The sequence below is a fragment of the Rhinopithecus bieti genome, unplaced genomic scaffold (assembly GCF_001698545.2).
Source record: "Rhinopithecus bieti isolate Rb0 unplaced genomic scaffold, ASM169854v2 scaffold_3912, whole genome shotgun sequence".
Taxonomy (NCBI): domain Eukaryota; kingdom Metazoa; phylum Chordata; class Mammalia; order Primates; family Cercopithecidae; genus Rhinopithecus; species Rhinopithecus bieti.
The window spans coordinates 791551-808316 of NW_016804439.1; the positions used below are offsets into that span (position 1 = coordinate 791551).

The window sequence follows — 16766 nt, forward strand, 5'->3', positions numbered from 1 at the left end:
TTTTGAGGCAGGCGTGCAGAGGAGAGAGGACCTCACATGTACACAAAAATGCACTCCAACCTTCAGAAGTTAGTGTGCCTTCTTTTAATTAACCAACACAAGTTGTATATATTTATCTTGTTCAACAAGATGTTTTGAAATATGTACATACTATGTAATATAGAAATTTAGCTAATTATTATTCACATTACCTCAATGTGCCTCTATTGTAGCTGGGAACTTTTTATCTTTCATTGATTTAGGGAATACAAGTGAAGTTTTTTACGTGGATATAATGTTTAATGGTGAAATCTGGACTTTTAGTGTCCCCATGACCTAAATAGCGCACATTGTACCCACTTGGCAATTTTTCAACCATCATTCCCCTCCCACCTTTTGGAATCTATTTTTCCATTCTGTAGATCTATGCGTAGGCATTGTTTAGCTCCCACTTATAAGTGAGAACACGCAGCATTTTATTTTCTGACTTATTTCACTCAGGATAATGACCTCCAGTTCTATCCATAATGCTATAAAAGACATGATTTCATTTATTTTTTTTTTAACAGATGAGTAATATTCCACGGCGTATATATATATATCTCCATATCCGCAACATTTCAATATCTTTTTGATATTCTTTCCCTTTAGGTAGATACTGGATAGATGACTGCTGGCTCAAATGGTAATTCTATTTTTAGTTCTCTGAGAAAACTCCATACTGTTTTCCATATAATTTACATTCCCACCAATAGCATTGTATCAGCATTCCCTTCTATCTGTATCTTTACCAACATCCAACATCTGTTCAGGTTTTTTTGACTTTTTAGTAATAGCCATTCTGACTGGTATAAGATGATATCTCATTGTGGTTTTAATTTGCATTCTCTGATGATCAGTGATGTTGAGCAAGTTTTTCACGTGTTAGCCACTTACATATCTTCTCTTGAAAAATGTCTGTTCAAGTCCTTTGCCCACTTTTTGACAAGGTTGTTTTGTTCTTTTTGAGTTCCTTGTAGATTCTCGATATTAGCCCTGTGTCAAATAGTTTGAAAATATTCTCTCCCATTATTTAGATTATATGCTTACTCTATTATTTTATTTATTTATTTTGTTTTGCAGAAGCTTTTTAGTTTAATCCATTTAAGTCTCATTTGTCTATTTTTTGCTTTGTTGAGTTTACTTTTAAGGACTTTGTCATAAATTCTTTGCCTAGACCAATGTCCAAAAGAGTTTTTCCAGATTTTCTTCCAGGATTTTTATGATTTCAGGTCTTACATTAAATTCTTTAATCCATCTTGAGTTAATTTTTGTATATGGTGAGAAGTGTGGGTTCCGCTTCATTCTTCTGCATATGGCTATCCAGTTTTCCCAGCAACATTTATAGAATAGAGTGTTCTTTCCCTGCCGAGAACTTTAAAAGACACTGAAAGCTCAACTCAGTGAGCTTTTTGCAGATAAAGTTTACCAAGACTCTTAATGATATTGTTAGCATACAACATTAATTCCAACAGCTAGTTTTATTTGTTTTTAAGTCTACTGAAGGGGTTTATCTAAAAATATACTTAAAATATTATATCCAAAAGTACCTTCCTGACATTCTCTCTTCCTCGCCCTGCTTTATTTTCTTCGTAGTCCTTATCACCTCACATTATTTTGATTAGATAATATCTTTGCAACATTGGGTTAGGCAAATATTTGTTAAGCAAAACACAAAAAAGTATGGATCATAAAAGAAAAAATAACCAAATGGTAATTTCCTCAAATCTTTTGCTCTTCAAAAGACAGTTAAACTGTGAAACAAAAAGGCAAGTAACAGACTGGGAGAAGATAACTGATGTATCTGACACAGGGCTTCTAATCACAATATATACGGAAGTTTTATAACTCAATGAGATAAAGACAACTCGATTTTAAGAAGTTGGCAAATGATCTGAAAACACTCAGATAAATAATGCATATTAAAACGGCCATTAAGTACATGGAAAGATACTCAAAAATCACTAGTCATGAAGAAAATGTGAGCTAAAATCATAATAAAATACCACTACGCACTAAGTAGAATAACTAAATTCAATAGACTGATAATATTAAATGTTGAGAAGAATGTGGGACAACTGATATTTCTAACAGTATTTATCCACAACAGCCAAAATTTGGAAACACAAATGTCCATCAACTGGTGAGCAGATAAACAAACTGTGGCAAACCCACATTTGGAAACACTGCTTAGTAATAAGGAATTACTCAACATGAATCAATTTCAAAAAAGTATGCAAATTGAAAGGGATAAAACACAACAGACTACGTACTGTATATTCCTTGTATAAGATATTCTAGAAAAAGCAATACTAGAATGAACTACACTGTGGCTGGAGTTCAGGTAAGAGGTTGATCTTAGGGACATGAGAAAACTTCTAGGGTTTTATATGTTGATTATGGTGATGGTTACTCAACTGTTAATTACAAAAACTCAAGCTGTCCACAAAATAGAATACATTTTGTTGTAGGTAAATGATACTACGATAAAGTTGAAAAAAAAAAAAAGTAAAACAAAAGGCAAAGATGGGTAAGAACGGTCTGCTAGAGAAGAAAACAGCATGGAAAAAGTATGGCTTGGTTTTGGAGTCAGCACCGATCATTTTACACCAGCAAGAAAGCACAGGCAAAAAATAAGAAAAACAACAAAACAAAAAAGCAACACCAGGAAGTGCTCATTTTTAAAAAGGGAATGAGGAATACTTGTCTTTCCACCTTCACTTCTTCAAAGTTAGACTGTTTTCCTACAAATGACTATTATTGCTTCATAGATGCCTCCCAAATCGACAAAGCCAGTGCTGATTTCTACTTAAATATATTGACAATGCCTATATTTCCATCTGAATGTTCTACTGTCACATCCAACACAATGTGTTAAAAACTTAATTTCCATCTTGCCTCCAAATCGGCTACCTTTTCTGTTTCTGTTAATGGTTGTACAGCTCAAAAGCTAACTCTTCTTTCTCCTTCACTTGGCTCAATCCTCATCACATCTTACTCCAAACATCTTTGGCATCTGTCTCCTCATCTACATGTTCACTGCTTTCAGCAGTTGGCTTCCCTATCACCACACTCATTGACTGCAATAATTACCTTACCTGTCTCTCAGCCACCATACTTGTTCTTCAATTCATTGTGTAGGCTACTTGATTATGCTATCTTTCTAAGTCTCTGACTTTAACATTTTAACTATCTGCTCAAAAGCTTTTGGTAATAATCCCATTACCTATGAGATAAAGTTTAAATCCCCCAGCCAGGATACTACAGGCCTCACTCAAGCTTGTCCCAACCTAACTCTCATCCTGCCTCCAATCTGCCCACCCCTGTTAAAGACTCATGCCTTAAGCTTCCCCCATCAGAACGTAGGCCTGAAGAGCTAAGACCTTATTTAACTCATCTTTATTCAATGCTGTACCCCTAGAAGACTCTGTGAAATGTTTGATTTGTACTTCTTGCCTCTGTGCCTTTGGATGTGCAGTAGTCTTTAACTTCTCATTTAAATCCTACCCATTCTTTAGATCCACACTCAAGACTTACGTCCCCACCACCTTCATTAAACTCTCACTCTACCACGTGATCACTATTTTTTATTACCTAAACCCTTGTTACACAATGTGGTCCTCACTGGAAAGATCTGAAGACTCATTAAAAATACAGAATCCCAGCTCTGCCCCAGACCTAATGAATCAGTCTGCATTTGAACAAGATCCCTGGTTGTTCTATATGCACATTGAAGTTTGAGAAGCATTGTTTAAAGCACTCTAACTCTCAGTAAAGTCTGAGTAAATTCTCACCCATAGCTTCTAAAAATTACAAACACCCCCATATCTCCAGAACTTCCTTACTACTATGTCTGACAGGTATACATTAACGTGTTTTTCTTTCGTTAAAAAAAAGAATTCCTTCATTTAGTCTTCATATCCTTCATTTGGACATAGAGACAATTTTATAAGATAAGCAGAACTGGGTCTGGAGTCATATGAGGGTTTCCACTTGCACAATTTACTAAGCCTGTGACCTTGAGCAAGCCACTAAGCCTGCATCTCAGTTTCCATACCTGTAAACTCAGTCAACCACCCTATCTTATAAAGTGGTTGTAAGATTACAAAAGGCATTAAAGCAAAACATTCAAACAATTTATTTCTATTCTCCACTCACTCTTTCAAAGGCAGTATTTTTCCTTCACTTATACATTTAATAGCTTTAAAACTCAAGTATTTATCACATCTAACCCATCTACTAGTTATTTAAAGGAGAATTATCCCTGTTTGTCTTCTTTTGGTATATTCATATCTTGGGCTACTATTAGTTTCATGTGTCTTTGGCAATCTAAAGCATCTTGTTCATGAAATGAAAGATTTATGAATATTTCTTCCTCTTAATAAATGGCAATCATTTGGTAAGTTAGAAATAATTATTTCTAAAGGCGTGGTAAGAAACGATAAGTTCATTTATTATAAATCTTGGTTAAGAAATTCTTAAAGTGTTTCTGTGCTTGAGTCATTTCTTGGGCTTTGCTTTTCTGAGTCACTATTTGATCCCCCACTCTTTTTTCTGCAACCAGAGAAGAGTTTCATCTTACTGGAATTAGACTGCACTATTTATTGTTACCCTTGATGTGCTATGCTTACCACCTGTTTATAACCCTCCAATAGCTACACTGATAGCAGGATTCTGGGCAATCCTGCTACTGAAGTAATTTTTCTTCTTTAATCCAATAGAGTAGATACTTTTACTTCAATTTATCTTTCTGCTTACAATTTGGTCTCTGGAATAGAACTTCACATTAATAATCTTTAATTCTTTGTATAAAATTTACTATGTAATGATCTAAATTACAACAAAATAATATCCCATGTTATGTTTTCTTTTTTAAAGACCACTTATTCCCAGCCAAGGACAAGGACATTTGGAGGAGAGAGAAACAGTTTAGCTTGGTTTTAACAAGATTAAGTAAAATAGAGCATCAAAAACTGGTAAACAAGAGATTATTCTAAATAAAATATATTTACTAATTCTATTTTTAAATACAGGTTTCAGGCCAGTGCTATAAAGGTCAAAGTGTGATAGTATGATCCCGAGCAATTTAGATTAGTAAGGTTTTACAATCCTCAGCACTTAACAAGAATGTTCCATTATCACAGCAAATACAATGGAACATTCATAAACATCTGCATGAAAGTCATAAAACCTATAAAGGCATTTACAAACACATATCAAAATCCAAATACTCTATTATTTCTCAACTAGACAGTGTTAGAGGACCATATGTTTACTACATCTCTTCTATTCTAAGGTACATGTTCTCATTTAACATTCCTAAAATTAGGAGATCTTAAAAAAATAAAATAAATGATCTGAGACTTGATGGCACACTGTAATACATCCACTCAAAGTTACTTAGCTCACAAACTCAGAAAAAAAAACTTAAGATCATAATACGAAGATATTTGCCAGGTATCAAATAAGATATTCTCAATCACGTACACAAAGCCATGCTGGGTATAGCTGGCCTTAACCAATTTTAGTCACAGCCCTAGAAAGAATGTCAGCAAATTTTTAAAGTCTGTTTAAGTCTGTTTAGACAACACACTGGGAGAAGCACAAGCATGCAGGCAAAGATACTCCAGGAATGAAAAACCTAGCTTAACTACTGCCCAAGGTCATCTAACTAAGCAACTTACTCTTCTCTGCCTCATTGCAATTCAGGCATGTGAAGCAAAAGAGAAATACCTGGCTGGGCTGTTACTAGTTTAGAAATAATTTATGTAAATCACTTGACAGTGTTCAAAAGCTCTTATCTTCCAGTTTGTCTAAACTTAATTGCATCACAGTGACAGGAATATTTCTGAGATACTCTGGAGGCTATAATACAGATTTCCTAACCTCGTTGCTAATCATCACTCCAAATCCAGCATTCCCTTAGAATTGCACGCTCAATCACTTCTGTTCCTTAAGACCTAAAAGCAAAATTTAAGACTTAAGCATGCTTTTCTGCTTCTCCGCTTTTGGCTTTAAGATCAAGGTAGGAAATGAGCAGGTTTTATTTCTCTTATGTACACACAAGATTTGTGATCTGTCCATCATGAATATGATATTCAGTGGATGCTGTTGACAAGGCACAAGACAAAAGGTCCACAACTGAGAGGGCTCAATAGCAAGACTAGAGTATGTGAGGCTCTAGCCAAGCCCCCCACACCACCCACCCACATCCCCATCAGCATTGGGCTGCTTCTATCTACCCTGGACAAAAAGCTCTATTTGTTAATAACTCAGCATAAACACCTATATTTAATGATACCACTCCTATTTCTCCTCCAGGACATGGACCAGGCCCCTTTGGTGAAAAAAAAAAAAAAAAATTCATCACCAAAACAAGGATTCAGGGACCTCCAGGATCCGGCACATCATTCTGTGAGGCCTCGGAAATCTATGTTCTTATTTAATAATGTGTGTGTGTGTGCTCTATTCTTGGGCATTTTATAAGTGAATATACACAAAATTGAGCATGAGATAAATAATAACTATGGATTAGAGATTTTTATTTCTCAGTATGAAGCCAAAAGAAGTCTAGTGAATGGTTAAATTGTTGACCAAGATACACTAATTCCTTCGATGATTTTCTCCATATCTCAGTAAATTAAATAGAACACAGAAAAAAGCATTTCAAAACAATTGACAGCCATCAGTATTACCATAATGCAATGAAACAGTCAAATATAGTAAAGACAGTAATACCTGATAATTATCTAGGGACTTCTCCCTCAAATTGCTCAAAGCACAGAGAGCAAACCCTTGTTAAATTGACAGTGGTTAATACAAACACAGCTTAATTCAAAGCAGGTGCTTCTCCCAGGCCCACACGAACCCCACTTTTTCCTTTAACAGCTTAGGAAAAATTGGCTTATCTGCAGTGTGGTGATTCAACATGTGTTTTTAATCTAATGAGATTTTATTACACTATAAAAAATCTATCATTTACATTTAAGAATAATGTTAGTATGAGTTACTGAGTATACAGTATATCATTTTATTAAAATTAAATGTTTTACAGTAATTCTTTGGGAAGATGTTTTCTTAGGTTTACTGTGCATATTTGGTCAATGGTGTCTGAAGCACTAGTACCAAGCTCTTTAAAAGATAAAGTGACACAAAATCCTGACTCCCAGGTTAGTAGGGGCACCCTGAAAGGCATGTCTCTGAAAAACAAAGAATAAATCCATCAACAACCAATGCTACCCAGGACTACTGCTCAACATGACAGAAACCATACCAGGGCAATTACCCGTAAAACATAATGGCTCCATTAACCTAAACTCTAAAAAAGAACACTAAACAGCCAATAAAAAACATTTATGCCTACTCTATTTAACATTTGATAGTCAGGTTCTACTTTTTTAAAGAAAAAAAAGTTTTATCTTAATGCATTTTGACATAACATTATACTTCCTAGTTTCTTGACATTTCATTGTATACAAGTAACACTGGAACTAAATAATATGCATGTCTTTCATCTCAAACACAGTACCTATTGCTTTTTATAATTTTTTAATGCCTAGGGTAAAAAAAACAAATACTTCAAATAACATAATCAACATTTTTCATGTTGTTAGTGTAATAGCCTTTTACTGAATAAAGCAAATGAGAGAAGTCCAAAAGGAGCAGCTAAGTTTTTTCTAAGAGGAAAATGTGACTGCGACGTACATTTGAATTCAGTAATGACAAATTTTGAACACCTATTCCAAAAGAAAATATTCATAAGCTCTACAAAACCTTTCAGCTAATAGCTTCTTATCTAAAGGATAACCTCTTTATGACCAAAATGACACTTTTCAAAGAAATGAAGGGGAAAATATGGAACAACAATAAAAATAAATAAACCAATAAACCAAATGTGAAGCTTTGGGATGCTTGATTTGTGTCACTGACTAGGGTTTAGATTTTAAAAAGTGGAGGGAAATAAAACTTTCTAAGTAAACATTCAAATCAGGTTTTAAAATTCAAAGATTTTAGAAAATATAGAAGGTTGGCTCTCAAAAAAGTTAATTCAATTGTATGGCCCCCACTATACAGGGCAAGGAGCACAATAACTTAGCCTGTCTGTTCTCTGGCTCTCCAGCCTTTGCTATTCTAAAGTAAAAATGGATAAATTGTTAGATTTTATCAACAATTTGATTAACCATAAATGTTAGAAAAAACTCAATTGTTTTAATATCTGTTCCCAATGGAGAAAAGGGATAAGTTTTAAATGGCCTAAATTCTCAAAAATAAAGAGCTTGTAATTTGCAAGCAAAAGTTAAGTAGCCAGAGGCCAGATTTTTTCCTCCATGTTTTCCTATAGGAGACACGTATCTTCTTAAAGTCAAAACAAGGGAAGTCAAATTATGAAAATGATCAGAATGATAATTCAATATCATTTATGGAGCACTTACTATATACAGTCACCACATACTTTATATACTTGACTTCATTTAATCATTACATCTTTGTGAGGTAGGGGTATCACCCAAGTGATATGATTTGCCAAGTTCCAAGCAAAAAGCAATTACAACTGTCTAGTTATTATTACCAGGGTTTAGCACACAGTTTGACACAGAGCAAGCAATAAATAATTATTTGCCATAAAATTAAACTCATGGAGAAGCAAAGCCATTACAGGGAGGAAAAGTAATCTGTCTAAAGTCATTCAGCTACTAACTGATATGACAAGATTAAACCCAAGTCAGGGAATACCAAAATCTCTACTCTCATCAGAGATGATTCTGTTCACAACCATGGATATACATCTGCTCAATGTGCTTGTTCCTTCCTGGAAAGTGACAAACTCAGCCTGGGATTTAGTAGAAACAGCTCAAATAAACTGTGAAGAAATCTTCAAGTTTCTCTGTGTTCAGATCCTTCAAATGTTTTCTAATTATACTAAAGTCAAAGTTAATGTGACTTTTTTTGAGGAGGAGGGCAGACTTTGATGTTTAATACTAGACAAAGGCAAAAAGTACTAAGGCAGGTAACTTGACTTTAGAAGGAATGAGGCTTACTGTAAACTTGTTGGCAAAATTTCTTAAAGTAATATTGATGACTTCTCATAAAAAATTACTTTCCTAAGCGTTCCCGCTTTTAAAGTGCTCTATTCTTTGCCCTTGAGCTTCTACCAAGATATTCCAACTACCTATATAACCACCATATTTTTCTACCTGAAAGTCTCAAATATACACTTTACATTTGTTTCACAAGATAAAAGTGATCAGTGATTATGATATGAAGACACTGAAATGTTTCTAACACTTTATGTAAAAAAAAACATTATTTAAATGTCAGTTAAGCATTCTTAACATTTATTACTGGCACATCAGCACAAGGATTTATTAAAACTTTGAACTACCTTGAAAGGCACATAGTCCAAAGTTCCCATTTTAGTTTATTACATACAGAAATGAAACACATGCTCCTCTTAAACTGTGTAAGTTTTAGATTATGTTGTAATATGTCATATCATTATCATTATTCTGCTATAAGTAAAAGGCAACTGAAACCAAAAGTTCAGTGACTGCTTTGCCAGATTTGCTTTGCATTTGAATAACGAGAATAAAAAGAGGATGAGTTGGCAAAGATTAAGACAGGTTTTTCCCCATCTTCAAAGCCTGGTTTTAAGATATCCAGGAAGTCTTTGCAATTGAAATCCAGTTTTCAGATAAACACGTAAAGACGTATGGTAACAGGAACCAAGGAGATAAAGGGAATAATACATACTTCCTGTTCTCAAATAGTTTCAAGTCTCTAGAAAAGCTAGATGTAGAGGAAATAAAAAGTCCTTTGAAAACCCAGATGAGAAACCTATGTCATCTCCAATTATATGAGTTTCCTGATTAAAAAAATGAAATGACTGCACGTCTCTATATTTCCAGAGAAATCTGTGCATTTATCTCTATATAATATATTCCAGCTGTGAATTTACAGGGCAATCTCACCAGTCATAATGTGAACCCCACTGAGGGCAGGTCTCCATCTTATCTATGTCTGTGTAAGTATAGACCACATAGAAGATGCTGAATCAATGCTCATCACATAACAAACAAGTGATGACTTCCCTAAAACCAAAATTTCCTCTTACTGAATAAAGTGCCATTTTCTACTCTGTAGCTCCAGAAATAGATTTAACCATACATACCCCCAATGTCTATACTCTCACACAAATAATCACTCAAATCAGGCCAGAATAGAACATGAAAGTCAGAAAAACAATGCTTAATACTTCTGGTTACTGGTAAAGCTCACATTTAAAAAAAAAAAAAAAAAAGACTGAGTAAACTAAGGTATTTCAGTATCAGCAATTTTAAAAGTTGGATTAAGTCAACATAGGCAGCCCTACAGACAATCATTTGAAAGAAGAATGTCTTCCACAAAAATATCTCTTTGGTTTAACCCTTCAAAGGCCCTTGTTGTAAAACAAATGCTAACTGATCACGGGAGACAACTTGCATTCTCCCATGAAGGGTCTCTAGATTGGCCACCAAGTGAAACCCTTCGGAGTAATGAATGTAAGACAGGAGAGTTTTAAAAATGTAGACCCTGGCCAGGGAAGTCCACAGCATGAAGGCTCATCTAGCAGGCCGAGACAGAATCAGGCCCCAGGGCTTTTTTGGATTTGAAGGAGTAGAGAGCAAAGGAAGAAGTGCTGATATTCAGAAACGTGGCTATCTGAGAAACAGATTAAGAACTATAAATGGAGAAAAACAGATACAGATAAAACTTCAATTATTCCATGGCTTGTCCCAGCATCAGACCTGCCTCATATCCCACAACCTTTCACTGCAGTTAGGACTCTTAGACATACAAACTTTGTCATTAAAGAGCATTTCCACATTTGACCATACATTTTTGCTGACGGTCTTAAACAGAGCCTCAGCCACCCAGAATTAATGTTCCTCCCCTTCCAGGAAGCAATTCACAACAGAGAATGGCTGAATGGGATAGAGATATATACAACGCAATCAACTTCCTTTTCGTTTTATGCTCTTCTAATAGTTGGCAGAAAGGGTACATTTTTAAATAGTCACATGAGTTGACAGGTGGAAGTCACCATGCTCAAGTTGCAGATCCAAGTTTGGATATCATTAAGCTTACTTAAAAAAAAAAAAAAGATTAAGATGTTGAGAAACTCATTTGAAAGACATGTACTTGCAAAAAAAAAAAAAGTAAAACTAGGTCTAAATTATTTTAAAAGCAAAATTAAATAATTCAAACTAGCTATATTTTTACTTATATGAATAAACCTTAAATACACATATACACTTTCATACCTCAAGCCCAATTTGGCAGACTGTTAAAACAGAGTGCCATCTGGGAACCTGATTCCTAAGAATGACTTTAGAGCACTGCCACAAAATCAAGCACTCTTCTGAAGCTTTAGCGAACAGTTACATCCTTAAAATATCATTTTGAGATTCTTTTATTTTCCTGATGGGAATATGTTAACACTAATTTTGATTCCAACTACTGTTCCTCTGGCAACTATCATGTGTAAAGATAATAGATTTTTAATTTCTGTACTTTCATTTTAATAGACTTACAAAAACAAACTCACTTAATATCAATGTTTACTTAAAGTTATATTTTATACTTCAAATATCAATCCTGTAGGTAATAGAGTAAGTCTATACTAGAAAAGAATTTCTTTGCATGACAAATAGTGTTCAAAGTCATTGCCACCCTGTAATGGATATTATGAACAGAATGTATCTGAAGATGTGCTAAAAACTGGATTGGAATGGTAAGAGGGTGGAAAGAAGAAACATGTTTACAATCTGTTCAATTTCTCAGCTTAAAATTTTTGATATATAGAGCAATGGTTTAAATACAAGACTTAGTTTCTGAGTCAAATTGCTAGACATACAAAGTTAAAACCTTTAATGGTTAAACCCTACCTTTCTGCCAACTTCAAGTTCTCCAATACAGGACCTCTAGGCTACTCTGTCGAGTTGCTTTCGACTACAAGCCATTGCTCTGTATCTCTCTTAATAACCAGATGACTCCACAAAGACCATGACACTTGCCAGAGGAGCTCTCCAGTGTGCTATGGCAGGCTGGTGGGGCCATTATGCTTGATCTCCTACAGCCCTTTTACGGAAGGCCTGCACAGATGGTTCTGTGGGAACTTCACCATGTTTTCTTTGTGGAGAGCGTGTGCTCAGTATGGATGTTTAGTAAATGGTTAAGAATAATGATCCAGTTTTTCATCCACACAAAAGATTGATTTCATGGCCTCAGATTGGGGTAGATCTCAATCTACCGTTCATGGAGACTAAATCATAAATTTGCTTATTAGCATTCTGAGAAGAAAAGAGGTTGGATCCTACCCATTAAGTCAGGAATATCAAAATTAAAGGTGTCACTTGGTGCTTGAATACATGTAGTCCCTAAATAAATAGAATAATTCAAACATACTTGAAAAAATTAAAACTACTGTTTCCTACAAAGTAAAATAATTATTAGAAAATTAGAACACATCATAGGATAATTTACAGAAATATAGAGAATACTCTGGCTCTGATTGGTGAAAAGTTATTACTGTGAATTAAATTGCAAATTTCAGATAGCTAGAAAATTGAAAAATAGTTGGAGTCCTGGATTATTGAAACTATTCATTAACAACAGCTCTTTACTTGCTTCTGCTATTGCCATTCATTTTCAACATACATAACTCTCCTTGGGCTCCATACAGCAACTATCACCGCTGACCACTAACAAAAAAGTTCCTCACATTTGCCAACACGGAGGATATCGACTGTCCTTTCCTATTTGCTCTCAGTATGCATCATGATTAGATCAAGTTTGCAGCAAGGGCAACAAGTCTATGCACTGGTAGATGCGGTCTGGGCAGTTATAATACAGCATTTTAAATAATCAAATCATTTGCTACACCTTGTTAAATTTAATGCATGCAGATATGCAAAATAATTTCAAAGTACTCACACATATTACCACACTCTTAGACAAGTTACAATGAGTCTTACCACTTAAACAGACAATAAACACACTAATACAGAAATGCATAAATTACATCCATATATAATAAGTTATATTTTAGTAGAGTGCCAAAGGTGTCATAGTCAGTATCCTTCATTTCCACATGACTATTTTGCTGGCAGGGAGGGAATAAACAAGAAATTCTAAATCTAAAACCAGAGTTTCTCAACTCCAGTACTATTAATATTTGGAGTAGGAAAATTCTTTGCTGTGGGGGCTATCCCATGCATTAAAGTGTATTCAGCAGCATCCCTGACCCATTAGATGCCTGTAGCACCCCCACCCAGCTATGACAAACAGAAGTGTCTCCAGACGTGGCCAAACATCCCCTGGTTGCCAAAACTGCCCCCACTTGAGAATCACTGATCTAACCATCACCAAGTCCTTTGATCCACAATAATGATAGGACAAGAATTTTGACCCAAAGGAGTCTCCACATTATATATTTTTAAAAAGCTAAAATGCATTACTATTTAGTAAGCAATTATTTGCTTTTCTTTACATCCAGTTCTTTTAGTAAAAGTGCTATCTCAGGGCATAAGAGCTTGGACAACATTTTTAAAGAAGTTGCTTTGCCACTTTCCTGTGTCTCATCCGGGAGGCTCCAGTGCCTCCACTGCAGCAGACCCAGGGTTGACCCCTTTGCTTTTTGGTCTAATGAGATAGAATTATCAGGAGAAATGTTCTCAAGTGAAGCCAAGGTTCCCACTCAGGAATTCTCACAGGTACTACTTAGGCACACCTTGCTTTGACGAACTTGTGGTTTCCACTGAAACAAGTTGTTCTGCATACTTCTCACTACGGCTATAACTACGTGACCTCGCAGTTTCAGTTTGTCAGTAATTTCACTGAAGGCTGAACCCAGATACTAATTTGTCTGAAACATTTTAGGCCCAACATCTCATGAAACAGGCTCCAGGCAAGCACTCTTGGACTTGGGAGCCAACAAACATGTTTCGCCTAGTCCTTAGCCTACTCAAATATAGGCTACAGACTTTCAAAAGAGAGTACATGATTTTAGGGGGAAGCACGTTAACGCTTAACAAGCATCAACAACCTAAGGAAAAGACTTCCAAAGTCTAAAGTTTCTTTGCCCATCAGATAGGCCTTATGAAGAAATATGCTGATAAGGAAAAATAAATACATCCAAATATTTAATTTTTATGAAAGTAAACACGACTCCTACATACTATAGAAGCAAACATTTCACTTTGGTGATGAAATTTAGAATCTCTAAACTATCTTTCAATTAGTCAGAAATGCAGGCAGATTTATCCCTCCCATGTACATTTCATTACCATGGAGTTTAGAAAAGCTTATTCAACAGAACTAGAAGCAGGTTCAAAACAGTGTTCATTTAAAAACATATATTGTTAGACTTTAGAAAACTAAGTCTACCTGGGTTTGGGGCTGTTCTGTGTACTGCTAGAAGACAATGTGTACTATTCAAAGATACTTACATAGCTGGTTATTTTCCTCAGAAAAAATAATTGGTCATCCAATTTTAAAATAACTATTAAAGGTTTTACACAGGAATATTAACCACATAAGCTAAATCTTTGAACTGGTACAAACCAATTTTTCCATTTTCATTATTTCTATAGATAGAATAAGGTGTTTATTTTCTCCCTTGCAAAAAAAAAAAAATGTTAATTAGGTTTAAGAGGCAGGATGACAAAGAGACAGTTACTATAAAATTAAATAACTTTCCTGTCAGCTTTATCTGGTAACACAGTTTATTACTGATTGCCTGGAAGCAAATTAGATTTACAGGAAATATAAATAAATATCATAAGAGCTTAAAACCAGATTTCCTAAAACTGTATACTCCCACACAAACAACATTTTCCACCTAAAATCTAACAAGATACTGGCATACATGTTCTCACTCCCACTTTCACTTTCTCATCCACACTATTAAAATCGTGGAAAACAGCTCATTTTTAAAAGTCAGCCACAACTGGCAGGGTCCTTGGCATTACATGTTGGTCCCAGGCACTGCTGCCTTCACAATATTAAGAGATTCTTTTTTACCACTGTCCTATCTAATTTTTATGCTAATAATTATGTCTTAATTCAAAATACATAAAAAAAATTTAAAGATTGTTGTTACTCTGCAAGTTATAATATAATCCCTAAATTCACTTTATAAGTATAATGAGTATCCTCAACATTAGCAACCAAACACTACCATGTTGGACACATATTAAAACATTAACACAACCATTTTGGTCAGTATAGAGATTTATAGTAAGACCATGCTATGAGTTAGAAACAGCCACACATTAACAGTCCCTAAGCCATTTTTAAAACAGTCTCTTTCAGAATGAGAACAGAGGAAAACAGAGAGAGGAAGAATTTTTCTGTAATCATGAACTCTCAGCAATTCTTTTCACTTAAGCTATAAGCCCTAAGTTTCAATATATATATATCTAACAAACTGTTGAAACTTACTTGACAGTGACTCGATTTGATAAATCCTGTAGATCTCCAGGATGGAAAAGCTGGGCTTCTTTCAATCCAATCTGTTCACAAGCTTTCAAGAAAACGTTTATATTATCCTGTGAAAAGAAGTGGAAAGTGATTGCTTAGCTGAGCTCTCTCTCAGACAAAGGTTACAAATTTTTATGCTATAACTTCGAAGCTTCAAAGTCCAATTACAGTCGGCAAAAGAGGCGGCAGCAAGACCCATGCATATGTATATTTGAAAAAAAAATACATAGGGCTTGTACAGCCTTTCAGTCCTCCAGAGCATACACGGTTGTGCTATCTTATGCCCGGGCATACACTGTTTCTGTGATCTTTGAGACTGGCACGTTAAACATTACCTGTTACAGGACAAGTGCCTAGCCACTGAGCAGTGATCTACACTTTGATGTCAGCTCTGCTCTGCAAACAAACGCCCTCTTCCCAGCTTTGCACGGCAAGCCTCACCTCTCCTCTTTAAAAATAACTCCAGCTACTGACATTCACCCACCCAGAAACTGTTGGCAGGGAAGAAATAAGAGGAGGAACATTCTGTTTCTATGATTACAAATTACAGAACGACCGTGGAATACCACACCTGGAATCTGGGTTTGGTTGTTGAGCTGGCTCTTGACAGGCAGGGAAACCATACTGTAGGACTGAGGAGAAACCTAGCGTTCATTGGCTAAATTGCATAGTTTGTGTGGCACATTACTCACTCCCTGCACCTGCCTCAAGGGCTGCCTCCAAAAAAAAATTAAAGCCTATCCCCTCCCTCCAAGGTTGCCCTCGTATCTAATTTCAAAACCCAAATCCTCCATTCACAAACCAGTGCTTTTCGTTAATGTAAACTGCTGCACAAACACGGATTACAATATATGCTATTTTAAAGTCAGCTACCTTTCAGAAACATACATTTGGTTACCAGAATTAACTTAGGCTTCATCTCTACTACTCTTAAAAAAAAAAAAAAGAGAAGAAAACACTTTATGGGGTTGAGCTTGTGACGATCCCAGGCGGGCTCCATATTCACTTTGTTATGGTTCTCAGGAAAAGGGATGGCCTCCCAGCATGCCTGGACACATCTGTCCACTGAGGCAGCTGGCAATGCTACCTCTGTGGTGTGAGCCTCCTTGAAACCTCGTCTCCCTCCCTAAGAGGTGACTATCACAGACCAGAAGATAGTTTGCCACTTGGAGAAAGGCAATTACTGTTTTCCTAAGATAAAGTGGCTAAATTCTACAGCTTGGGTTCTT

The 16766-nt window shown here is 35.5% G+C and overlaps 1 protein-coding gene across 4 annotated transcripts in view; it reads right to left on the reverse strand.

Annotated features, from left to right (window-relative positions):
• LMO7 (LIM domain 7) overlaps positions 1-16766 on the reverse strand; it is a 221594-nt gene that overhangs the window by 86307 nt on the left and 118521 nt on the right. For 3 of the 4 annotated variants that reach the window (XM_017868333.1, XM_017868332.1, XM_017868335.1), the window contains exon 4: positions 15499-15605. In XM_017868333.1, coding sequence (XP_017723822.1) covers positions 15499-15605 — 107 coding nt within the window. Of the gene's footprint in view, positions 1-15498; positions 15606-15872; positions 16097-16766 lie in introns of those variants that run through there. The other variant, XM_017868334.1, reaches the window with a different exon arrangement.